The sequence below is a fragment of the Pan paniscus genome, chromosome 23 (assembly GCF_029289425.2).
Source record: "Pan paniscus chromosome 23, NHGRI_mPanPan1-v2.0_pri, whole genome shotgun sequence".
Taxonomy (NCBI): domain Eukaryota; kingdom Metazoa; phylum Chordata; class Mammalia; order Primates; family Hominidae; genus Pan; species Pan paniscus.
Window position 1 is genome coordinate 39471118 of NC_085927.1, and position 26242 is coordinate 39497359.

At 46.4% G+C, this 26242-nt stretch overlaps 1 protein-coding gene across 12 annotated transcripts in view; it reads right to left on the reverse strand.

Annotated features, from left to right (window-relative positions):
• Positions 1–10815: 10815 nt before the first annotated feature.
• The window catches only part of THOC5 (THO complex subunit 5), a 46452-nt gene continuing 31025 nt past the window's right edge, over positions 10816–26242 (reverse strand). For all 12 annotated transcript variants that reach the window (XM_055105918.2, XM_008964389.4, XM_055105917.2 and 9 more), the window contains 8 exons: positions 23446–23547; positions 22454–22550; positions 21455–21569; positions 19711–19814; positions 19477–19564; positions 14493–14608; positions 13577–13767; positions 10816–11144 (listed from right to left, as the gene is read on the reverse strand). In XM_055105918.2, the coding sequence (XP_054961893.1) occupies positions 11081–11144; positions 13577–13767; positions 14493–14608; positions 19477–19564; positions 19711–19814; positions 21455–21569; positions 22454–22550; positions 23446–23547 (877 nt within the window). In that variant the 3' untranslated portion in view covers positions 10816–11080. The remainder of the gene's footprint in view (positions 11145–13576; positions 13768–14492; positions 14609–19476; positions 19565–19710; positions 19815–21454; positions 21570–22453; positions 22551–23445; positions 23548–26242) is intronic.

The following is a 26242-nucleotide window of genomic DNA, read 5'->3' on the forward strand; positions in this document are numbered from 1 at the left end:
AGTTTGTGCAAAATACTTACTAATGCTGCTACTGCTGATAAATATATTAGCTTACATAACCCCAAGGAGTTCAAGAAGGTTGAATCGTAGCTGGGCGTGGTGGCTCATGCCTGTAGTCCTAGCACTTTGGGAGGCCGAGGTGGATGGATCGCCTGAGGTCAGGAGTTCGAGACCACCCTGGCCAGCATGGTGAAACCCCGTCTCTACTTAAAATACAAAAATTAGCTGAGTGTGATGGTGCATGACTGTAATCCCAGTTACTTAGGAGGCTGAGGCAGGAGAATCACTTGAACCTGGAAGGTGGAGGTTGCAGCAAGCTGAGATTGTGCCACTGCACTCCAGCCTGGGGGACAGAGTGAGACACTGTCTCAAAAAAAAAAAAAAAAAAAAAAAAGAGAAGCTTGAATTGCTTCAGGAATGGCTGGATCCAGGGGAACTCTCAAATGATGTTCCCCAGGAAGCTGTCACTCATTTCTCCATCTCTCAGCTGCTTCCTTTTGTGTCAGCTTTACCGTCAGGCAGAACATCTCCATGTGGTCTCCAGAAGCTTTGGGCTTATATCCTACCAGGTTAGCAAACTCAGGGGAGAAAAAAGAACTCTTGTTCAATATTCCAGTAAAAGTCCAGGGTTTGGTTCTCACTGGGCTGGTAGGGCCATATGATCCTCCTTGAGCCAATGCATGAGACACTGATGAGCTAGACAGAGTTCACCTGCTCATCCCTGGAGCTAGGGAATATGTCAGACCCCTCAGTCTGAAATTGAGAGTTTGAGAGGGGAGTTTCCCAAAGGAAAATAGAAGTACTCTTAGCAGGAGAAAAAGGAGTGGATGCTGGACATTGGTAATGATAAATGTCCACAGTGGATGGAGTGCAGGTAGCAGAAGATCCAAAAGAATGATAATACCCAGTGTTAGCAGCTATGTAGAGAAACCTGAATTTTCTGGAGCTAATGCTTGGAATGAAAATCTTCCAGGAAGGCAATGTAACGAAATATATCAAAAGCCTTAAAAGCTTAGTCTTTTTTTTTTTTTTTTTTTTCTGAGATAGAATCTCACTCTATTGCCCAGCCTGGAGCGCAGTAGTGCGATCTTGGCTCACTGCAACCTCCACCGCCTGGGTTCAGGCAATTCTCCTGCCTCAGCCTCCCAAGTAGCTGGGATTACAGGCACCTGCCACCGTGCCCAGCTAATTTTTGTATTTTTAGTAGAGATGGGGTTTCACCGTCTTGGCCAGGCTGGTCTTGAACTCCTGACCTCGTGATCCACCCACCTCAGCCTCCCAAAGTGCTAGGATTACAGGCTTGAGCCACTGTGCCTGGCCTCAAGCTTAGATAGTCTTTAACCAAGGTATGCCAGTTTGAAGAATGTATCCTAAATAAATACTTAGGTATATACAGAAATATTCAAATATGAAATCCATGTACCTCAGTTTTGGTTATAATTTGGAACAACAGAAAATATACTGAATATACACTAATAGGAGACTGGCTAAATAAATTACATCTATATTAGTAAACATGTTAAAGCAAAAAATAAAACTAGTTTGTTTTTAATTTTTATTACTTTATTTTTCCATAAGTTATTGGGGAACAGGTGGTGTTTGGTTACATGAGTACATTTTTTAGTGGTGATTTGGGAGACTTTGGTGCACCCATCACCCAAGCAGTGTACACTGCACCATATTTGGAGTCTTTTATCCCTCACCCCCCTCCCACTCTTCCTTCCAAGTCCCCAAAGTCCATTGTATCATTCTTACGCCTTTGCGTCCTCATAGCTTAGCTCCCACATATCAGTGAGAACATACAATGTTTAGTTTTCCATTCCTGAGTTACTTCCCTTAGAATAATAGTCTCCAGTTTCATCCAGGTCACTGCAAATGCTGTTAATACATTCCTTTTTATGGTTGAGTAGTATACTATCATATATATATATATTTTTTCACACCTGTAATCCCAGCACTTTGGGAGGCTGAGGCAGGTGGATCACCTGAGGTCAGGAGTTCAAGACCAGCCTGGCAAACACGGAGAAACCCTGTCTCTACCAAAAATACAAAATTTAGCCAGGCATGGTGGCACACACCTGTAATCCCAGTTACCTGGGAGGCTGAGGCAGGAGAATCACTTGAACCCGGGAGGCAGAAGTTGCAATGAGTGGAGATCACGCCACTGCACTCCAGCCTCAGCAACAGAGTGAGACTCCGTCTCAAAAAGTAATAATAATAAATGAATTAAAAATAAATAAAAATAAAAAAATAAAAAAGCCTCAATTAGGGCTGGGCACAGTGGGTCATGCCTATAATCCTAGCACTTGGGAGGCTGAGGCAGGTGGATCACTTGAGGTCAGGAGTTCAAGACCAGCCTGACAAACATGGTGAAACCCTGTCTCTACCAAAAAATTTATAAATTAGCCAGATGTGGTAATGCACACCGGTACCAGGTCCCAGCTACTCAGGAGGTTGAGGCAGGAGAATCACTTGAAGTCGGGAGGCGGAGGTTGCAGTGAGCCGAGATGGTGCCACTGCACTCCAGCCTGAGCAACAGAGCAAGACTCCATCTTTAAAAAAAAAAGCCTCAATTAAAAAAAAATAGCTTCCATAAATTTAAAAGAATTGAAATCGTACAAAGTACGTTCTCTGATCACACTAGAGTAAAAGTTAATAACTAATCTGGGAAAGTCACAAATATGTGAAAACCAAACACTCCTAAATAACCAATGGGTCAAAGATGAAATCAGAGGGGAAATCAGAATATTTTTAGATGAACGAAAATGAAGATATAACATATGAAAACTTATGGTATGCAACTAAAACAATGCTTAGAGGGAAATTTAAAGTTGTAAATGTCTACATTTAAAAAGAAGAATGAGGCCAGGCACAGTGGCTGACGCCTGTAATCCCAGCACTTTGGGAGGCCAAGGCTGGAGGATCACTTGAGCCCAGGAGTTCTTGACCAGCTTGGGGAACATAGTGAGATCCCGTCACTACAAAATAAAAATTAAAAAATTAACCAGGCACAGTGGCGTGTGCCTGTAGTCCCAGCTACTTGGGAGGCCAAGGCAGGAGGGTTGCCAGAGCCCAGGAGTTCAAGACTGCAGTGAGCTACGATCGCACCACTGCACTCCAGCCTGGGTGACAGAGCAAGACCCTGTCTCTAAATAAATAAATAAAGGAAAAGAAGAATGATCTCAAATCAATAACCTAAATTTCTACCTTAAGACATTGAAAAAAGAAGAGCAAAGTAAACCCAAAGAAGGATTAGAGTGGAAATTAATGAAATAGAGAATATAAAAATGACACAGAAAATCAATGAAATTAAAAGTTAGGTCTTGGCCGGATGCAGTGGCTCACACCTATAATCCCAGCACTTTGGGAGGCTGAGGAGGGCGGATCACCTGAGGTCAGGAGTTCGAGACCAGCCTGGCCAACATGGTGAAACTCCATCTCTACTAAAAATACAAAAATTAGCCAGGCATGGTGGCGAGCGCCTGTAATCCCAGCTACTTGGGAGGCTGAGGCAGGAGAATTGTTTGAACCCGGGAGGCGGAGGTTGCAGTGAGCCAAGATTGCACTCCAGCCTGGACGACAAGAGTGAAACTCTGTCTCAAAAAAAAAAAAAAAAAAAAAAAGGCCTTAAAAAGACCAACAAAATTCACAAACCTTTAGCTAGACTGACTAAGATAAAAGAAGAAAAGACTCAAATTACTAAAATCAAGAATAAAAGAGAAGGCATTAATGCCAACCTTACAGAAATAAAAGGAATTATAAGGCAATACTGTGAACAACCGTATGTCCACTAATTCAATAATTTAGATTAAATGCATAAATTCCTAGAAATATAAAAACTACTGAAACTGACTCAAGAAAAATAAGAAAATCTGGCCAAGTGGGGTGGCTCACACTTGTAATCCCAGAACTTCGGGAGGCCAAGGCAGGTGGATCACAAGGTCAGGAGATCAAGACCAGCCTGGCCAACACGGTGAAACCCCGTCTCTACTAAAAATACAAAAATTAGCCAGGCATGGTGGCACATGCCTGTAATCCCAACTACTTGGGAGGCTGAGGCAGAAGAATCGCTTGAACCCAGGAGGCAGAGGTTGCAGTGAGCCAAGGTTACTCCATTACACTCCAGCCTGGACAACAAGAGTGAAACTGTCTCAAAAAAAAAAAAAAAAAAAAAAAAAAAATTCAGTCTGGGCGCAGTGGCTCATGCCTGTAATCCCAGCACTTTGGGAGGCCAAGGCGGGCGGATCACAAGGTCAAGACCATCCTGGCCAACATGGGGAAACCCCATCTCTACTAAAAATACAAAAATTAGCTGGGTGTGGTGGCACGCGCCTGTAATCCCAGCTACTCAGGGGGCTGAGGCAGGAGAATCGCTTGAACCCGGGAGACGGAGGTTGCAGTGAGCTGAGTTTGTGCCACTGCACAATCCAGCCTGGCGACAGTGGGAGACTTCATCTCAAAAATAAATAAATAAATAAATAGCAAGCAAAAATTAGCCAGGCATGGTGGGGCGAGTACTTCTAGTCCCAGTTACTCGGGAGGCTGAAGCAGGAGAATCGCTTGAACCTGGGAGGCAGAGGTTGCAGTGAGCCAAGACTGCACCACTGCACTCCAGCTTGGGCGACAGAGTGAGACTCTGTCTCAAAAAAAAAAAAAAAAGAAAAAGAAAAGAAAATCGGCTGGGCACAGTGGCTCACGCCTGTAATCCCAGCACTTTGGGAGGCTGAGGCAGGTGGATCATGAGATCAGGAGATCGAGACCATCCTGGCTAACACGGTGAAACTCTGTCTCTATTGAAAATACAAAAAATTAGCCGGGCATGGTGGCGGGCGCCTGTAGTCCCAGCTACTCAGGAGGCTGAGGCAGGAGAATGGAGTGAACCCGGGAGGCGGAGCGTGCAGTGAGCCGAGATAGTGCCACTGAGTCCAGCCTGGGTGAAAGAGCGAGAATCCGTCTCAAAAAAAAAAAGGAAAGAAAATCAATTAATGTAGTACACTACCTTGCCTTAAAGAATGAAGGGGAGCTGGGCATGATGGCTCACACCTGTATTTCCAGGTACATGGGAGGCTGAGGTGGGAGAATTGCTTGAGCCCTGGAGTTGAAGGCTGCAGTGAGCTTTGATTGCACCACTGCACTCCAGCCTGGGTGACAGAGCAAAACCCTGTATCTAAAATAAAAAACACAAAACCAATGGTGAAAAGCTGAAAGCTTTTCCCCTAAGATCAGGAACAAGACAGAGATGCCCACTTTCACAGTTGTATTCAACACAGTACTGGCAGTCCTAGCCAGAGAAATTAGGCAAGAAAAAGAAAAGGCATCCAAATTGGAAAGGAAGAAATAGAACGATCTCTATTTGCAGATGACATTATCACATATATAGAAAATCCCAAATAATCCACAGTAAACCCTTTTATTTATTTATTTATTTATTTAGAGACCAAGGTCTCACTTTGTCCCCAAGACTGGAGTGCACCTGTGTGATCATAGCTCACTGTAGCTTCCAACTTCTGGGCTCATGTGATCCTCCTGCCTTTGCCTTCTGAGTAGCTGGGACTACAATTATGCGCCACCACGCCTGGCTAATTTTTAAATCTTATTTTTGTATAGAAAGGGCTTCGCTATATTGCCCAGACTGGCAGAAAAGTTTTTTTTAATTACTAGAGTTAATAAATGAATTCAGTAAAGCAGCAGGGGACAAAGTCAACACACAAAGAACAATTGTATGTCTACTCACCAACAATGAACAATCAGAAAAAGAAATTAAGAAAATAATTCTATTTATAATAGTATCAAAAATAATAAAATACCTAGGGATAAATTTAACCAAGGAGGCAAAAGACTTATACACTAAGTTTCATTTAAATAGGACAGTGAATGTAAAAGTGTGATTAGCACAGGGCCTGACCCAAAATAGATGCTTAATGCCTATTCTCATCAGAGACACTGCTGAACGCCATAGAAAGGACAGAGTCGGCTACACCGACAGGGACAAAGTTCCTTTGGAAGTCTGGCAGCCCTGCTCCTTCCTAGGGATAGAGGTTTGCTTAGCTTTGCGGAGTGATCAGCAAGAACACCCTTAAGTTTATGAAAAGAGTCTGTGGAGTTATTTGCAGAGAAAATAGTAAGGGGTAAGCTAGGAAGAAAATAAGGGAGAAACTAGAAGATACCAATAAATCAGGAATGTGGACTGCAGCTTTAAAAAGGCAAGGAACAGGCCTGACATGGTGGGTTCACGCCTGTAATCCTAGCACTTTGGGAGGCCGAGGTGGGAAGATTGCTTGAGGCCAGGAGTTCAAGACTAGCCTGGGCAACATAGCGAGACCTTGTCTCTACAAAAGAAAAAAAAAGTTTTAAAAAAATTGTAAAGGGAAAAAAAAAAAAAAAAGGCAAGGAACACAGGCTGAGTCCCAGGTACAAGAGAGCGACAGATGGGCTGCGGTCTGCGATATGCCCCAGAGTGTAATCTGCCAAAAGTCCGTGGACAATTCCAGCTGAGGAGGAAGCTTCTAGGTCCTCCCAAGCCAGTCCCTTTCCCCCTAATCTGCCCACCCTTGGCATGAATGGCTAAGTAGCTCACAGGGGAGGGATTGACCTGGGCTTCTCGCTTGTTTTAAAATCCTCCTTAAAGCCAAGGGATTCTTTTGTTCAGTCTGCTTCTCTGGAAAGGGAAAATCTCTTCTGGAGGGTGACAGGCTCTGATATCCCCTGTCTAAGAAGCAAAGCCTCTTCCCAGCCCTCACAAGCCCTCTTTGAAATCTTGTCCCGGCTTCTGGAGATGAGCTTTTGTGCTGAGTCAGTTTGGCTGCCTTCCAGCCAAGAACAGAGAAGTGCAGGCTGCAATGCAGGGGCCATTAAACTATTTTTAGGCTCTATTTCAATCTTATTCAGCACAGGCGGTGAGACACAAGGCCTGAAGGTGGACAGACCAGGGGGATGCCGCCTGGGACAAAGTCCCAGGCAAGTAGGTCAGGGAAAAGACAAGGAGATCTCGCTATGTGGAGAGAAAGAAATACTTAGCCAGGCGCGGTGGCTCACGCCTGTAATCCTAGCACTTTGGGAGGCCGAAGCGGGCAGATCACAAGGTCAGGAGATCGAGACCATCCTGGTTAACATGGTGAAACCCCATCTCTACTAAAAATATAAAAAATTAGCATGGTGGTGGGCGCCTGTAATCCCAGCTACTCAGAAGGCTGAGGCAGGAGAATTGCGTGAACCCGGGAGGCGGAGGTTGCAGTGAGCCGAGATCATGCCACTGCACTCCAGCCTGGGCAACAGAGCGAGACTCCGTCTCAAAAAAAAAAAAAAAAAAAAGCACCCAGATGCTCATGCTGCTACCCAAGTGCAGAAGACAGAAGAAAGAGAGCTGCCCAGAGAATTTGGCCCTGTAGAGTCATCAAGAAAAATGAAGGAAGGGAAGGGAAGGGAAGAAAGTACAGTGCCTTCCATAAAGAGACCAGGGCAGCCTATACCCAGGGATCCTTGTTAAAAATACACTTCCTGGCTGGGCGTGGTGGCACGCACCTGTAATCCCAGCACTTTGGGAGGCCAAGGTGGGTGGATCACCTGAGGTCAGGAGTTTGAGACCAGCCTGGCCAACACGGTGAAACCCTGTCTGTACTAAAAATACAAAATTAGCCGCACACTTATAATCCCAGCTCTTGGGAGGCTAAGGCAGGAGAATCACTTGAACCGAGGAGGTGGAGGTTGCAGTGAGCTGAGATCGCGCCCTTGCACTCTAGCCTGGGCGACAGAGCAAGGCTCAAAAAATAAAAATAAAAAAATACACTTCCTTGGTGCATCTCAGGTCAATTGAGTCAGAATATTTGGAATGGGACTTGGGTGTCTGTGTTTCTAATCAGGTGCCAGGATGGGTGACTCCCACACAGGCTGAAGTTCGAGGACCTCTGAGCTAGAGAGTACCTGCCTTTGGAATTCAAAGGACTGATGTGGACTGAGGGTAGCGGTGGTGATTTAACAGCCACCAAAGGTACCATTCTCTTCTCCTTGCTAGGCTCAGGTTTCTTTTCTTTTTCTGAATGGGGACTCACTATATTACACAGGCTGGTCTTGAACTCCTGGGCTCAAGCAATCCTCCTGCCTCAGCCTTCTGAATGGCTTGGATTATAGGCATGAGCCACCGTGCCCAGCAAGGATCAGGTTTTCATCCGTAAAATGAATGGCCCTGCTAGGGGTAGGAATTTATTACTTAGCTCTTCCTCTGAAAATCCTTATCCCTGGGATACTCAGTGGTCGGCAGAGAGACCTGGAGGAATAGCTTTTATACTGGAGGTCTGCATTATCCATGGAAAATCAGTAAAAGTCCACTTAGGGGGAATATGCTTATGATGGGAACCAAGCTTAACAGCATGTTGTGGGGGGATAAAGTTTCATCAGGACAATCACAAAAAATAAAATGTGTTTCCTCTTGGAGTTAGCAAACTATATCTGCAACTATGTAATAATTCTCAAATATTTTTACATTTCTACATCTTTTTTTTTTTTTCCAAGACGGAGTCTTGCTCTGTTGTCCAGATGGTGCAGTGGCACCATCTCGGCTCAGTGCAACCTCCGCCTCGGGGATTCAAGCAATTCTCCTGCCTCAGCCTCCCGAGTGGCTGGGATTACAGGCATGCACCACCATGCCCAGCTAATTTTTGTATTTTTAGTAGAGATGGGGTTTCACCATGTTGGCCAGGCTGGTCTTGAACTCCTGATCTCAGGTGATCCGCCCACCAGCCTCCCAAAGTACTGATATTAAAGGCGTGAGCCACTGTGCCCAGCCCATCTTATTTTTTAAAATGAAGAATGGAGTACTGATGGTGGGGTCAAGATACACTTTTTGACAAAACTGTCCAAGAATAGTCTATGCCATCCTTTACTTTGACTTGCAGGAGTATTACAAAGGATGTAATTTTATGAACATTTTAAAGGTTGTTACCTATCTTCCCAAGACTTCTCTTAATCAAATAATTATATTTTGAGGCACTTTTGTCATTACCTTAAAGACTCTACTCAGGCCGGGTGTGGTGGCTCATGCCTATAATCCTAGCACTTTGGGAGGCCGAGGTGGGAGGATCATTTGAGCCCAGGAGTTTGAGACCAGCCTGGGAAAAATAGTGGGATCCCGCCCTACAAAAAATTTAAAAATTAGCCAGAAATGGTGGCACACACCTGTGGTCCCAGCTACTTGGGAAGCTGAGGCAGAAGGATCACTTGAACCCAGGAGAGGTTGAGGCGGCAGTGAGCTGTGTTCGTGCCACTGCACTCCAGCCTGGACAACAGAGCAAGACCCTGTCTCAATAAAAAAAAAATATTCTCCTCAAATGTTACCTGGTCTCACTGTCCTGTATCTCTGTATGTGATTGATTCTCCAACACCACTCTCGCCATCTCCATGAAATCCTGTAAGACTTAGAATTACTCTCTGTGAAGTACAGTTGATCTCTGAACAATAGTTTGGACTCTGTGGGTCTATTATATGCAGATTTCTTTTTTTAAAATTTTTTAGAGATAGGGACTCGCATTGTTTCCCAGGCTGGAGTACAGTACAGGCACAATGAATAGCTCACTGCTACCTTGAACTCCTGGACTCCAGTCATCCGCCCACCTCAGCCTTCTGAGTAACTGGGACTATTGGTGCATACCACCACACCTGGCTGATTTTTAAATTTTTTGTAGATACAGGGTCTCTCACTACGTTGCCCAGGCTGGACCTGAACTCCTGGCCTCAAGGGATCCTCCCGCCTTAGCTTCCCAAAGTACTAGGATTACAGTCATGAGTCCCTGCACAGATTTTGTTCAATAAAAATAACAGTGGTGCCTGCCTCCCCCTCCACCTCCCCCACTTTTTCTGCCTCTGCCATCCCTGAGACACCAAGACCAACCCCTCCTCTTCCTTAGACTATTCAACCCTGAGACAGTATGTGAAGACCTTTATGGTGATCCACTTCTACTTAATAGTAGATATATATTTTCTTCCTTATGGCTTTCTTATTTATTTATTTTTGAGACGGAGTCTCACTCTTGCCCAAGCCGGAGCACAGGAGCGTGATCTTGGCTTACTGCAACCTCTGCCTCATGGGTTCAAGTAATTCTGCCTCAGCCTCCTGAGTAACTGGGACTACAGGCATGCGCCACCACGCTTGGCTAATTTCCATGTTTTTAGTAGAGACAGGGTTTCACCATGTCGGCCAGGCTGGTCTCAAACTCCTGACCTCAAGTGATCCACCTGCCTTGGCCTCCCAAAGTGCTGGGATTACAGACGTGAGCCACTGCACTCAGGCCCCCTTGTGACTTTCCTTATAACATTTTCTTTTCTCTAGTTTACTGTATTGTAAGAATACAGTGTATAAGATACAAAATATATACTGAAAATATGTACTGACTATGTTAGCAGTAAGTAACTACTAATAGCATACTACTGGTCAACAGCAGGCTATTAGTTAAGTTTTTAGGGAGTCAAAAGTTATACACGGATTTTTCAACTGTGCAGGGCAGGGGGTGTTGGTGCCCCTAACCCCTGAGTTGTTCAAGGATCAACTGAGTTTGTCTTCTGTTTACACTGCACTGTCAGACATTTATAACATCCAACGATCAGAGACAATTTGTCCATCGGCAACCCTGACAGGACTAATGGGAAGAGCGGGTGGGGAGGGAAGAGTTTTGCTTTTTGTGCTCTGCTGCCTTTGGCTTCTCCTACCACCTCTTAACAGCAGGAACTTGGGATAATAAATACAAGATCATGAGGACCTCACCCCCCAAAGCACAAATAGGGTGTGCGTAGACAAGAGGTGAGCATCTCTCTGCAGAATTGGAATCTTTTTCCACTCTGCTTTTATTGGCTGCTGAGAAAAAGTCTCTCTACAAATGCTTTTTCACACTGTGTCACAGCTCCCACCTGCCCTTCCAGACTGCAAAGCCACCTTGCCAGGAACCACAGACAAAGGCCACTGGTCAGGTGATGCTTTTTAATTGGCTGGTGTCTTTGGAGAATATCAAGAGTCACATGTGGGCCAGAGCAGAAAGCAGAAGCCCAGTGCTCAGGGTGAGGCCTTGGGGGAAACAACGGTCTGCGCGGGAGGTCAGCGATGGCTGAAGAATCCCTGAGGATGGTTGTATTTAAATGGCTTCATCCTGCTGGGACCCCTAGAGAAATAGGAGAACGGAGTTGTTAATAACACACCTTCTAGGCTGATAAAATAAATTATGGTTCATTCACACAAGGGAAAAAGAAGAGGCAGAGTTACAAGACACAGAATGTTGTTGAGAAAAGCATACGGCAGAACAACATATAAGGTGCGATACTATTTTTGTAAAAATGTCTTTTTGTGCTTGCAAATGAGTGAACACAAACTTGGAAAGGCCCTCACTGACAGTGGCACTTTGGGGACATAGCTTTGGGCATCCTCACTTTTTAGGATTGTTCCTTTTTTTATTTTTTGAGACGGAGTCTCTGTGTCGCCCAGGCTGGAGTGCAGTGGCGTGATCTCGGCTCACTGCAACCCCTGCTTCCCGGGTTCAAAGGATTTTTGTACCTCAGCCTCCCAAGTAGCTGGGATTACAGGCATGCACCACCACGCCCGGGTTTAGATTGAGGTTTAGTTTAGGTTTTGCCATGTTGGCCAGGCTGGTGGAACTACTGGCCTCAGGTCTCTTGCTGCCCATGCCAGCACTCTGCATCCTGGCCGGAGAGCCTTGCCTCTCACATCTGCCGGCCATAGAGTTAACTGGATCTGAGTCACTGAAGGAGCACCTTCCCAGAATGCTGACAGAGGAGCTCAGCCTGGAGACACAACAAAGCCCTTCAAGAATGGGGTCCTTTGGCCGGGAGGTGGAGGTTGCAGTGAGCCGAGATCGTGCTACTACACTCCAGCCTGGGCGACAGAGTGAGACTCCGTCTCAAAAAAAAAAAAAAGAAAAAAGAAAAAGAAATGGGTCCTTTGGGAACCACTGGAGAAGAGGAAATCAATGCTGGCCATGTGAGAGTTGCCACCCTGGCAATGTGCTAGAGTGGGCTGGGCAGGTGAGAAGAGCAGAGGTCTCACACAAGCCCTCTAGGGAGAGAGCAAGTCCTAGAAGGTGCCAGCATCTGGCCACCAGCTCCACCTCCCAGCAGCCACTCAGAGCTGGAACTGGTTATTATGAGATAACATAATGAACCAGGCCAGTGGAGGTGTCAGATGAGGTGAAAGGATGCTGGGACTGCTTCTAGGGGCTAGAACTGGCTGTCTGAGAACAAGGTGAGGGAGAGGTAAGGCACTGTTTAGACTGACAGGGAACAGAGAACAAGGTGAGGGAGAGGTAAGGCACTGCTTAGACTGACAGGGAACAGAGAACAAGGTAAGGGAGAGGTAAGGCACTGCTTAGACTGACAGGGAACAGAGAATAAGGTGAGGGAGAGATAAGGCACTGTGTAGACTGACAGGGAACAAGGGGGAATGTTCTGATTAGAAACAGATTATCACTCTTCTTCCTTCCCAAACACTGCTCCCCGCCAACCTCACGCAGAAGGGAAGGGATGCCTGAGCAGTGAAATCTGCAGTTTTGAAACTGACTCTTAAAAGAACATGAGTTAGTGGCTGAAAGGGAAATAAAGGACCCAAAATGAAAGAGAAAGGAAAAGTAGCTGGAAGTGCCATGAGCCCAGACACTCTTGAGTACCAAGCTGTCAGGAACTGCTGGCATTTTCCAAGTCCCAGTCCTGTGCCAGGACTTTATATGAATTACTTCTGCTTCATCATGAGCTAGAAGGTATTACTTTCACCATTTCTGTCTTTAGAAAATAGGGGTCAGGCACAATGGCTCATGCCTGTAATCCCAGCCCTTTGGGAGGCTGAGACAAGCTGATCACTTGAGCCTAGGAGTTTGAGACCAGCCTGGCTAATATGGTGAAACCCCATCTCTACAAAAAAATTTAAAAATTAGTTGCGTGTGGCGGTGCATGTCTGTGGTCCCAGCTACTAGGGAGGCTGAGGCGGAAGGATTGTTTGAGCCCCAGAGGTCAAGACTGCAAGGCCACAGTGGGCTATGATCATGCTGCTGCACTCCAGTCTGGGCAAGAGAGTAAGACCGTGTCTCAAAGAAAAGGAAACAAACAAAAAAAAAGCTGGAGGAGGGCTCAGAGCTAAGCAGAACTGACTCTTCTAAGGTCAGCAGCAAAACAGAGATCTGCACTCGTATCTGTCTTACTTTGAAGCTGGTTCCTTCTGTGCCACCTGACTGCCTAAGCTGTGATTCTCACTGACAGGACAGTACCCTAGAAAGACCACAGCAGACTCCCTGGGGACAGGCGAGGATGCACACAGTTTAAAAAGCTTATTTGGACAGTAAAAAGCAAATAAACTCTATTGTTTTCCACAGAAAGTATAGAAAATAAAGTTCAGCCAAATCCTCTTGGCTCAGACCTGGCACTAACACCTTCAGGAGGTGTTAGTGAAAAACAGGTGGACCAGAGTGATAGGCATCGGCTGCAGGGGAAGTTTCAGGAAGGAAGAAGCAAGCTCTCCCCAGAAAATCTGGCTCTGATCTCTGTCCCACATCACCGTGAGAAGTCACCAGAGCCCCAACCCTCTCCTCACCTGAAGAGCCGCAGACACATCTTCTCCTGGGGAAATTCCTTGGGCCCCTCCACACTATCGTCATGGCTCTCGGTCTCCAGGTAAACATCCAGCAGCACACACAGCCGCTGCAGCTGGTTGGTCAACAGCTGGTGGCTGGGCCAAGGGCCACACAGCTCCTTGTAGCACACATTGACTTCGCCCTCCATGGCCTGTGTGATAGGAAAGCCAGCATCTCAGCACTACCTTCCTGCATGTGGGGGACCACACTGGCCAGGCTTCCGTCCCTGGATGGGCCCGAGCGCTGATGCCTCTGCAGGGGCTGGGCCAGGGGCTAGGCCATCAGATCAAGCTAGACTGGCTTGTCCTCAGGCCCCCTCATCAAGACAATGAGGTCTTCCTGATTCTGACCCATAGCTTTCCCTGCCTCATATGCCCACAGCCAGGAAAACAAGAGGTGTGCAGGGAAGCAGTCTCAAAATAAGGCCTAAGTCAGAAGATGTTGGTTAAAAACGTGTTCCATGGCATGTTTGATTTAGTAGCAGCAATGCTGATTAACAACTGCAATGCTGATTAACAGCTGCAATGCTGATTAACAACTGCAGTGATGTCATTCCTCATGTCATTCCAGTGCTTCTATAATGCTTCAGAGCTTATTCACATTTTTTATAGGAGCCCAAGCCAATAACCTTTCAAGGCAGGTATTTCTCCTTACTCTCTAAGTGGGGAAACCTGTGGACCCCAAGGTAGGCAAGTAGGTCTGGGCTCTTTCCTCTATTACACCACACAAGCTCCAGCAAATTCTGCAAATCCTGGCACAACCTTCTGTTTTGGGAATTAAGGCAGTGCCCAAGTCCTCAGCTGCAGTGGGTTCTGCCACGGCCACCTCCCCGGGGAGCTCTGCCTGCTCCTCCTGTCATCCCCAGCTAGGTCTTACCCGAATGTTGTCATCGTTGCTGTTGGTTTTCTCCCCTTTCCAGTTCAAACAGAGCTGGAAAATAGGTGGGATGGAGGAGTAGCCAGGGTTCAACACCACAGCAGCCTGCAGTTTGGCTGGGAAGAGAGGAGAGAGGGGAAATGCTCAGTTCTAAGACTCAGCTTGCCAGCCATGGCAGCCTCCCCACTGCACCCCTGAGGCTAGCTCAGATGTCTCCTATTAATCTGAATGCTGCAGAGTATATTCTGGTACCAACTGTTCCAGAATGTCCTAAGTGGAATTGCCAGCTTGCAGAATGTGAGGTCCTATAATTGGTCTCTCCAAGGACTTTCACATATTTACTGTGCCACAAAGCTGCGGACTCCCCAGAGTCTGGTCCACCTTGGCTCTCTCCATGAGTTCTATTTGCTACTTTGATAGAAGTGTAATTGTCATTTCTTTATTTGCTAGCAAGCTAAGGTTTTCTCCATGTGAAAGCTTACTAATTTTTCAACAATACTGTGTATCAACTATCACATCAAATATATTTTCTCCATTTGATTTTTACATACTTTGTTACCTAAAATTCTGTATACTAGGCAACATGTAGAGAGTCCTTACTGTATCCCAGGCACTGTGCTAAACCCTCTAGACACATTTTATTTCATCCTAACAATAATTCTATGAGTTAGGTACTATTATCCTCATCCTCATTTTACACATAAAGAAACAGGCTCTGACAGAAACTTCCCTACCATCAAATAGTTGGAAGGTAGCAGTGCTGAGTTTAACCAGAACTGGCTGATATCAAAGCTGTGTTCATAATCATTAAACAAAATATTTGTGTTTTTGAACATACTCATTTATTCTCTGGTGAAAGCCTTTGCCTTTTTCAACAGGAAGACATTTATCTTCTCAAGTGGGATAGGTATGCCATTCCTTTTTAGTTATTTTTAGGGGGGAGACTTTAACTCTCTGACCACTAGTTATTCAAATAACAGAGGAGAGGAGAGGAGAGGTTAACACAATTCTTCCCTAACAGTCAGAACATTAATTTAAAAGTTGTGGCTGGCGCGGTGGCTCACGCCTGTAATCCCAGCACTTTGGGAGGCCGAGGTGGGCGGATCACGAGATCAGGAGATCGAGACCATCCTGGCTAACTCGGTGAAACCCCGTCTCTACTAAAAATACAAAAAATTAGCTGGGCGTGGTGGTGGGCGACTGTAGTCCCAGCTACCAGCTACTCAGGAGGCTGAGGCAGGAGAATCACTTGAATCCAGGAGGTGGAGCTTGCAGTGAGCAGAGATCATGCCACTGCACTCCAGCCTGGGTGACAGAGCAAGACTCCGTCTCAAAAAAAAAAAAAAAAAGTTGCTTTACCTCCCCGTCCCCAAAAAAGAGTGTTCTGGACTGGGCATGGGGGGTCACGCCTATAATCCCAGCACTTTGGGAGGCAGAAGTGGGTGGATCACTTGAGGTCAGGACCAGCCCAGCCAACATAGTGAAATCTCATCTCTAGTAAAAATACAAAAATTAGCCAGGCCTAGTGGGACATGCTTGTAATCCTAGCTGCTTAGGAGGCCAAGACGGGAGGGTCACTTGAACCTGGGAAGGTGGAGGTTGCAGTGAGCTGAGATCATGCCACTGTACTCCAGCCTACGCAACAAAGCAAGACTCCGTCTCAAAATAAATAAATAAAAAGTGCTTTCTGGCCAGGCGTCGTGGCTCACGCCTGTAATCCCAGCACAATGGCAGGCTGAGGCAGAAGGATGGTTTGAAGCCAGAAGTTTAAGACCAGCCTGGTCAACATAGCAAGTCCTCATCCCTATAAAGACTTAAATAAATAAAAAATAAAAATAAAACAAAAAGTATTTTCTTTCTCTGCTGCTGTATTGCTTCTGTCCTAATAATCAGCATACATTTCTGGATTTATCTCTGTCCATCAATTTTTTTTTTTTTGAGACAGAGTCTCGCTCTTGTTACCAAGGCTGGAGTGCAATGGCCCAATCTCAGCTCACTGCAACCTCCGCCTCCCAAGTTCAAGCGATTCTCCTGCCTCAGCCTCCCAAGTAGCTGGAATTACAGGCATGCGCCACCGCGCCCAGCTAATTTTTGTATTTTTAGTAGAGATGGGTTTTCACCATCTTGGCCAGGCTGGTCTTGAACTCTTGACCTCGCGATCCACCCGCCTCCACCTAAAAGTGCTGGGATTACAGGCGTGAGCCACCACACCCAGGCTGTTCACCAATTTTTAAATTCACACTACAGAAAGTTTCCAAATGGATCTGTTGTAGAATGACTGAAGAATTTTTTTTTTTTTTTTTGAGATGGAGTCTCGCACTGTCACCCAGGCTGGAGTGCAGTGGCGCCATCTCAGCTCACTGCAAGCTCCGCCTCCCGGGTTCACGCCATTCTCCTGCCTCACCCTCCCGAGTAGCTGGGACTACAGGCGCCCGCCACCAGGCCCGGCTAATTTTTTGTATTTTTAGTAGAGATGGGGTTTCACCATGTTAGCCAGGATGGTCTCCATCTCCTGACCTCGTGATCCACCCGCCTCGGCTTCCCAAAGTGCTGGGATTACACACCTGAGCCACCGCACCCGGCCATGACTGAAGAATTATATTTGCAATTGTTGCCCACTTATTCGTCTAAATTTTGCTTTTCAATTTCACAATGCACTCAAATGAAAAAAAATATATATATATATTTTGAGACGGAGTCTTGCTCTGTCGCCCAGGCTGGAGTGCAGTGGCTCGATCTTGGCTCACTGCAAGCTCGAACCTTCCGGGTTCGAGCAATTCTCCTGCCTCAGACTCCCAAGTAGCTGAGATTACAGGTGCCCACCACCAACCCCAGCTAACTTTTATATTTTTAGTAGAGACAGGGTTTGCTATGTTGGCCAGGCTGGTCTTGAACTCCTGACCTCAAGTGATCCTCCCACCTCAGCCTCCCAAAGTGCTGGGATTACAGGCATGGGCCACCATGCCCAGCCCATAAAGTACTTTTAAATTAAGGTATATATATTGTTTTTTGTTGTTGTTTTTTTTGAGAGAGAGTCTTGCTCTGTCGCCCAGGCTGGAGTGCAGTGGCATGATCTCGGCCCATTGTAACCTCCACCTCCTAGGTTCAAGAGATTCTCCTGCCTCAGCCTCCTGAGTAGCTGGGACTACAGGTGCATGCCACCATGCCCAGCCAATTTTTGTATTTTTAGTAGAGACAGGGTTTCACTATGTTGGCCAGGCTGGTCTTGAACTCCTGACCTCAGGTGATCTGCCCACCTCAGCCTCCCAGAATGCTGGGATTATAGGCATGAGCCACTGCGCCCGGCTGTATATTGTTTTTTAAAAACATGATGCTATTGTACACTTAGACTATAGTGCAAACATAACTTGTATACGTACTGGGAAACCAGAAAATTTGTGTCACCTACTTTATTGCAAAGTCTGCTTTATTGTGGTAGTCTGCAACTGAACCTGCAATATCTCTGAGGTATTCCTGTACTTTATGTTGTTTAGGGATGAGATAAAAGGAAGACCGGGTGTGGTGGTTCATGCCTGCAATCCCAGCACTTTGGGAGGATCACTTAAACCTAGGAGTTCGAGACTGGCCTGGGCAACAAAGCAAGACCTTATCTCTACAAAAAAAAAAAAAAATTAGCCAAGCATGGTGGTGCACATTTGTAGCTCCAGCTACTCAAGAGGCTGAGGTAGGGAAATGACTTGAGCCCAGGCAGTTGAGGCTGCAGTGAGCCATGACTGAGCCACTGTACTCCAGTCTAGGCAACAGAGCAAGACCCTGTCTCAAAAAATAAGTTAAATTAAATTTTGAAAGGGGAGAGGCGAGGCATGATGGCTCATGCCTACAATCCCAGCACTTTGGAAGAAAGGCCAGGAGTGTGAGACCAGGCTTGGCAACATAGTAAGAACCTGCCTCTACAAAAAAACAAAAACAAAAACAAAAAATCTTAGCTGAGCATGGTAGCATACCTGTAGTCGCAGCTACTCAGGGAGCTAAGGTGGAAGAAGGATTGCTTGAGTCCAGGAGTTCAAGATTGCAGTGAGCTATGATCGTGCCACTGCACTCCAGCCTGGGCGACAAAGCAAGACCTTATCTCTACTGAAAAAAAAAAAAAAAAAAGGGTGTGGCAGGGAAAGGATGGAAAGCAAATGCATAAAATCCAAATAGTAGTCACTTATTAGGAGAAAGGGAATAAAGTGGGATAGGGAGGCCTCAACTGTATCTGAAATATTCAGTTTCTTCAGAATTTTTTTTTTAAAAGACATGAAGAATAGAAAGAGAAGAAAGTGGGGTAGTGAGGACAGAAACTCTGATACCAAAGAGTTCAGCCTTTCCTTACAGTTCTGGAACTGTCTTAGAACTACAGACAACTTCCTCAGCTCAGCACCAAGTCTTGGGGGTGTCAGATCCCACGGGCAGTGCCAGGCTTGCTGCGGCTTGGGTGGGACAACAGCACAACGGCCCAAACACAACATCCCAGGACTTCAGCAGGGAGCCCTGGCAGAGTCAGATGCCAGAAGAGGTGTGAAGAATCAGAGCTTTCAATGCCTCTAAAGTGAGTGCAGGGACTGCAGAAGAGGGAGGGAGGCCCTGTGGCCCTGCCCTTTACAACCTGAGGGTGACACCTCAGCCCTGTTATGAAGAGGGAGAAGGAGGAGATGTCCGGTACTAGAAAGCGGTGAAGGAAGGAGCAAAGAGCTCAGGCTCAGCACTCAGACTGGGCTTGCAACTAAGCCTGAATTTCCTCCCATGTAAAATAGAAATGAAAGCACCACCCCTAGGACTGCAGTGAGGGTTCAGTGATACACAGCATGTGTGTGACTGTGTTGCAGAATGAGTCCTTGCTGAACAGGCTCTCACGATCATTATTATCTGTTAAGTCCTTGCAGCAGGACTCCAGGATCTTCTGCTTTGGGCAGCCCCCGAGAGTGTTTGATTCTTGGCAGCGCCCTTTGTCTAGAACCCCTGTAATCAGCAGAGCAATTACCTGTGCCCCTTTCGATGAGCGCCATGTAGTAGAGATTGGTGTCCCCAGCCAGTCCCGCATCCACAATGTCTTTGGTGAAGTGCAGCTCCTAGAAGAGGTACCACAGACAAGAAGTGAACTGCTGGCTCCTCTGGTTAAATACCCTGCTTTTCCAGTGAGGTGGCAGGAGCTGAAAGGTGACATGGTCCTGCAATCCTCAGGACAGTAAGGGTAACTTGTCACTCCTTCACCTACCATGTAATCCTCATGGGCAATTGTCACCCATTTCACCAGGCGAGAGACAACCTTGGCAGGGAAGAGGTACTGGCAATCACTGGTAACTGGCACAATGCCATGTTCTAAAAGAGAACAAGACAGATGACGTCACAGGTAGAAATCAGGTGCCACAGATGGGTAACTAGCATCCTCCTGGGGCTCTCTGAAGGGCTCAGATGGCCCGGCCAGCTATCCTGGTATACCTGGTACTCAGGAAGTACCCAGGTCAACACGTGCCAGGAATGCAAGCATGTCAGCCTGACCTTCACCCAGTGCTATGTGCTTGTGGCCAGATCCAGTGCCAGCACTTATGGTGCTTTCTCTTTAATGCAAATGATAGCCTGCCAAAGAAAAACCCTTACAGTCAGAACTAGGGAGGGTGCCCCTGCAGCAGTGACTGTTAATTAGATCAAATAGCATAGAGGCCTGTGTTTTCATAGCTGACCTTGATGGAGGAAACAACTGAAGTGTTGTGTGTCAGGGAGAAGAGCCAGATAACTGCTCCAGGGTAAATTCCTGCTGGCATTTCAATAAGCAAATATGCCAACACAGTAAGTACTGTCCAGAATGACAAGTTCCCTACCTTGGGACAAAACAAACTCAGCAATGCTGATGGGGAGCACGGCCCGATGGACAAACATCAGTGCTTTGGAGAGATCGGCAGCCATGTGGAGTCTAAGAACTGGTGGGGAGTGGTCTCCAGATGTGTCCTGGAAACCCAATGCCTTTCCTGACAGAGACTCTTTTTTATTTTTTACTTTTTATTTTGAGATGGAGTCTCGCTTTGTTGCCCAGGCTGGAATACAGTGATGCGATCTCAGCTCACTGCAACCTCCGCCTCTCAGGTTCAAGCAATTCTCCTGCTTCAGCCTCCTGAGGAGCTGGGAATACAAGTGCACACCACCATGCCCAGCTAATTTTTGTATTTTTAGTAGAGATGGAGTTTCACCATGTTGGCAGACTGGTCTTGAACTCCTGACCTCAAGTGATCTGTCTGCCTTGGCCTCCCAAAGTGCTGTGATTACAGGCAAGAGCCACTGCGCCTGTCCCAGAGACTCTTTTAGGTCAGAAAAATCTTGACCCCATCCCCCTGCCACATGGTAAGCATTGGACAACCACTTACTGAGTGAATAAACTAAAAGAAGCCCCCAAATGCCACCACCTAAGTCAGTGGCTCATCATTATCACTTGGGAGCTTAGAAGAAAACATAGGCTCAGCCTCACCCTGGGGAACACGAGGTCAGTAGGCCTTGGGGAAGGGATATGCGAGTTGCTCCCTGGATAGCTATATTCAAAAAGCTGACTGTGAGCCACAGAGCCAGGGGCAGGGGTTCACTGTGCTCAGTTCTTCCCCCAGCACTATGCTCAGTGCCTGGCATGAATCAGGATCTCACTAAATATGTGTCGAATGCACATCAAAATCTGCAATGCATGACCTAGGATGAACTGCCCCTGACCAGTCCACAAACTTGTGTCACCCAATGGCTCTGGGCCTCCTCTGTGAGGCAGGACAGCACTGATGGCTCTAAGGGGGAGCTCAGTCCTCTGCCTGGACAGGCCTGGAGCTCTCCCCAGTGGCTCTGCCAAGATGCCCACTCCGTAAAGCCAGGAATCCAGGTCTTGTATTTGTCATCAGGATTCAAGTTTCGAGTGAAAGGCTAAGTTGTTGTTGTCCGTGTGTTGTCTGAGTGACTCTTAAACCACTGCCCCATCATCAGCTTACCTAGGGATGCAAACTGTTTGTGGAGGGCCAGGCGGGACTGCACCCTGGTCTTCAGAAGTTTCATGGTGGTCTCCATGTGGCTGGCGCTCAGCGAGTGGTCAGCAATCACTGTTTGCTGTGAGTGACAATGAGACACATACACGTATGCTCCCCCATCCCTTCCTCCGGGCACCATCTCTCTCCTGGGACCTGCCTGTCTGCGGCACCCTGGATTATCCATGCCCCAAGATGGGTACCCTTTAGACATGGCAAGGTTTATCTGCTATGACAGGCCAGACGCTGAGTCCTGGCAGAAACAACACAATATGCTGCGTTCTTGAGAAGCTGTGTCCAACTCCTGAGGAAAGGCAGGCTTCTGCTAAGGGGCCAGGCCCCCTGGATTTCTGCTCATGCCTCATATTTGGCACTTGCGCACAAGAACAAGGGCAGCAGAGCCTGCAGACATGAGTCCCAGAGCAAGGACTCAAGTTGCCTGGGTCTAAAAGGCTACTAGGCTCAGAGAAAATGCAAAAGGTATGTAAACTCTTGTAAGTCTAAGACATTTTAGTGTCCTGAGTGGATAGAAGACAGGTCCCTGAGGGGACACATTCTGCCAGTTCAAAACTCCAAAGGCCATGACAGGCCTTTTTTTTTTTTTTTTTGAGACGGAGTTTTGCTCTTGTTGCCCAGGCTGGAGTGCAGTGGCATGATCTCAGCTCACCGCAACCTCTGCCTCCCTGGTTCAAGTGATTCTCCTGCCTCAGCCTCCTGAATAGCTGGGATTATAGGAACGTGCCACCACACCCAGCTAATTTTTTGTATTTTTAGTAGAGATGGGGTTTCATCATGTTGGCCAGGCTGGTCTCAAACTCCTGACCTCAGGTGATCCACCTGCCTCAGCCTCCCAAAGTACAAGGATTATAGGCATGAGCCACCGCACCTGGCCTGGCCTTTCTAGAGTCTATACAGGAAGAGAGGAGGTAAGCTCCTCAGCCAACTAGATGAGATCAGTGTACAGACCTGGGGCTGCTCTTTGGGGAAGTGGAGGCCACCCAGCTTCTGCACCCACAAATAGGGGTGACCTAGCTCAAGTACATAGTCGCTCAAAGTCAGGATGCTGCAGAAAAGAAGATAAATAAAATCGTGCTGTTAGTCATTTCTGCTGTGGTCCCAGGATACAGCCTCCTCCCACCCTCCCATGCCCCACAAACCATGCAGTCCTGCAGGTTTGGCCATGTTCACAGCCAGGCTGCTGGCAAAGCCCTTCAACTTTGTCAGTTCCCTACTGTGAATTTCATCTCTCTCACATTCACTTTCCTCTTTTTCCTTTTCTTCTTGCAGCCTTCAACTTATAAGCAAATATCAAATACAAAGGCAGTGTACTAATGTCTTTATTGGTCTACCAATTTAGAAAATCTTTTAAAAATTAATCCTCGGATAATTAAAATGTCAAACATTTTTATCGTATCACGTATTATTATGCTTCCAGAGGGTTTTTTTTTTGTTTTTCTTTTTGTTTTTGTTTTGAGACAGGGTCTGGCTCTGTTGCCCCCAGGCTGGAGTACAGCGACGTGACCATGGCTCACCGCAGCCTCAACCTCCTGGGCTCATGCAATTCTCCCACCTCAACCTCCCCAGTAGCTGGGACTACAAATGCCCACCACCATGCCTGGCTAATTTTTGTATTTCTTGTAGAGACAGGGTTTTGCCATGTTGCCCAGGCTGGTATCGAACTCCTGAGCTCAAGGAATCCACCTGCTTTGGCCTTCCAAAGTGCTGGGATTACAGGCGTGAGCCACCACACCCAGCATGTTTCCGAGTTTTGATCCTTCCACCCTTTTTGTGATCTCCCTTTGCCTTGTAAGCAAGAAAGAACAAACATTTCCTTCTACCCTGTGGTCTTTCCTATCCTCTGGGTCACCTCTGGCCCTAACAGGTCTCCAGCATTTAGCTTGAGCCACCAGAGAAACTCAGAAGTAGAGAGCTCGGAGAGGAGGAAACTGCTGACTCACCCAACTTTATCAAACTGATACTGATTGGCTGGATTCGGAGTTTTCTTTCCATGATCCCCAGGATACAAGCAACTCAGGACTGAGTCAGGAGACAGCAAGTCACTAGAAAAGGAAAAACAGTAAGCAGTGAGAATGCAGCCAACATCTTTCTTCAACATAGGCTTGGGCATTTGGGGATGGTAATGCCATGTCTCACTGATGACCAATGCCACCATTTATTGAAGGCTTTCTGTGGGCCAGACCCTTTATATGCTTGAGGTCATTGCATCCTTACAACCCTATGAGGGAGGATTATCATTTCCATTTTATAGAGGAAAAACTCAAGGCTTTAAAAGATATGGCTTATTCAAGATCACACTGCTAGTAAGTGCTAGAGGTGGCTTTATATTGTCTGATCAAACAGACTAGTACTCTTAATCATTAATTTTTTAAAAACTCATCCCTTCAAGATTTATATGGTGCCTAAGGCCTTACCTCAGGGGAGCAAAGTCCCATGACACCATCAGTAGAAATAATTTCAATTTTCATAAAAGCAGAACAGACTCCTTTCTGCTACAGAGAGAACAAGTGTATAGCTTTGGTGCTATGTCTATCTCACTTTGACAAAATCTTATGCTAATCACAGAAAAAGGCCCCCTGTATGTTCCCAGAAAAAGATACAATCACATACACTGGAGACCCACAGCTACAAGCGGAGAGAAATAGTGACGCCACTGCCACCCACCTGGGATGGTTCGGGCACAGTTTGTCATTAAATGTGACAAGCAAAAAAGAGATAATAAAGGGAGGGTAATGTAGTAATTTTATCACAAAGGATGACAAGGCCCATTCTTTCCCTGAACCAAAGGGGTTTCTCCTTCATCTTTCCATGGATAACGTCAGGAGCAACTTGGGGCAGCACGTGCCGATCCTGCGTTTTGGCCCCAGCATGCCTTCAGGAACTCCATGCTAGGACAGTGGAGGCTTCCAGCTCTTCCCTACTCTGTCTCACTGAGTATCCCTGTTCCCCAAGGTCTTTGCCCCCTTCACCACCTCAAATGGAGAACTGACTACCAAACAAATAAAACATTTCAGGCCAGGCACAGTGGCTCACGCCTGTAATCCCAGCACCTTGAGAGGCCAAGACGGGCGGATCATGAAGTCAGGAGATCGAGACCATCCTGGCTAACACGGTGAAACCCCGTCTCTGCTAAAAATACAAAAAAAAAAAAAAATTAGCCGGGCATGGTGGCGGGCGCCTATAGTCCCAGCTACTTGGGAGGCTGAGGCAGGAGAATGGTGTGAACCCGGGAGGCGGAGCTGGCAATAAGCCAAGATTGCACCACTGCACTCTAGCCTGGGTGACAGAGCGAGACTCTGTCTCAAAAAAATAAACAAAATAAAATAAAATAAAATAAAATAAAACTTTTCAGTCTTTTAGCAAGTGTTTAGGGACTATTACTAACAGATTGATTCAATCTATTAGTAAATAAATAAAACAGAACTAAACTGCCCACGATGAAGGTTATTAATTGACAAAACCTGATGAAGGAATCACCTTCTTGGCAAAATTTATATCTGCAACATATGGCTAAGACAACTGAACTTGGTAAAAATGATGAACATAAAAGGAAAGGCTATTTATAGTCATAAAAATATAACACCAAAACAAAAAAACTTCTCAACCAGTCAAATCTTTGTTATAAAATTTTGATAAAAAGTAAGAGATTAAAAAAACCTTAGTGGCCGGGCGTGGTGGCTCACGCCTGTAATCCCAGCACTTTGGGAGGCCGAGGCGGGCAGATCATGAGGTCAAGAGATCGAGACCATCCTGGCCAAAATGGTGAAACCCCGTCTCTACTGAAAATACAAAAATTAGCCCAGCATGGTGGCACGCGCCTGTAGTCCCAGCTACTTGGGAGGCTGAGGCAGGAGAACTGCATGAACCCAGGAGGCGGAGGTTGCAGTGAGCTGAGATCGTACCACTGCACTCCAGCCTGGGCGACAGAGCGAGACTCCGTCTCAAGAAAAAAGAAAACAAAAAACCAAACCATTAACTCTTAAGACTAGCCTGGCCAACATGGCAAAACCCCATCTCCACTAAAAATACAAAAATCAGCCAGGCGTGGTGGCGCATGCCTGTAATCCCAGCTACTCGAGAGGCTGAGGCAGGAGAATCACTTGAACCAGGGAGGTGGAGGTTGCAGTGAGTCAAGATCTCACCACTGCACTCCAGCCTGGGCGACACACAGAGACTCCTTCTCAAAATAAATAAATAAATAAATAAAAAATAAAATAAAAACATTAACTCTGTCAGGGAGGATTTTTAAAAATTCTCTAATGAATTAATGGATCTAGGCAACAGTCGTCAAGACGGTAACATCACAAAAATAAAGAGAGCCTGTGCCTCTTGATGGAAGTATTCAACAACAGCCATGATACAGTCCTGCCCTCTACCCACCCCACCACCACAAAAAAATTTCAAAAACCTAATCTGATCAAGTCTCTAAGCCAACTCCCTGTTCACAAGAACACACAGGTAGAAAGACGAACACGTTTAACGATACCACAGGGACGCAGTCCTCAAAATCCAGACTAGGTAGAACCTACAGAGCAAACAACCCATTTTCTCCAACAAATACAAAGACGGTGGAAAGCCCAAGACAATGAATCTTAGGAGAAAACAAAAAAGATGGCAGGACCCTCTGATAAGACACTTGAAAGAAGCTTTGCTCATTGGCAATGTATGGGCCTTATAGTGATCCAGACTCAAAACACAAAACTATTAAAAAAAAATTGTTTGTCTGAAAACTCCCTC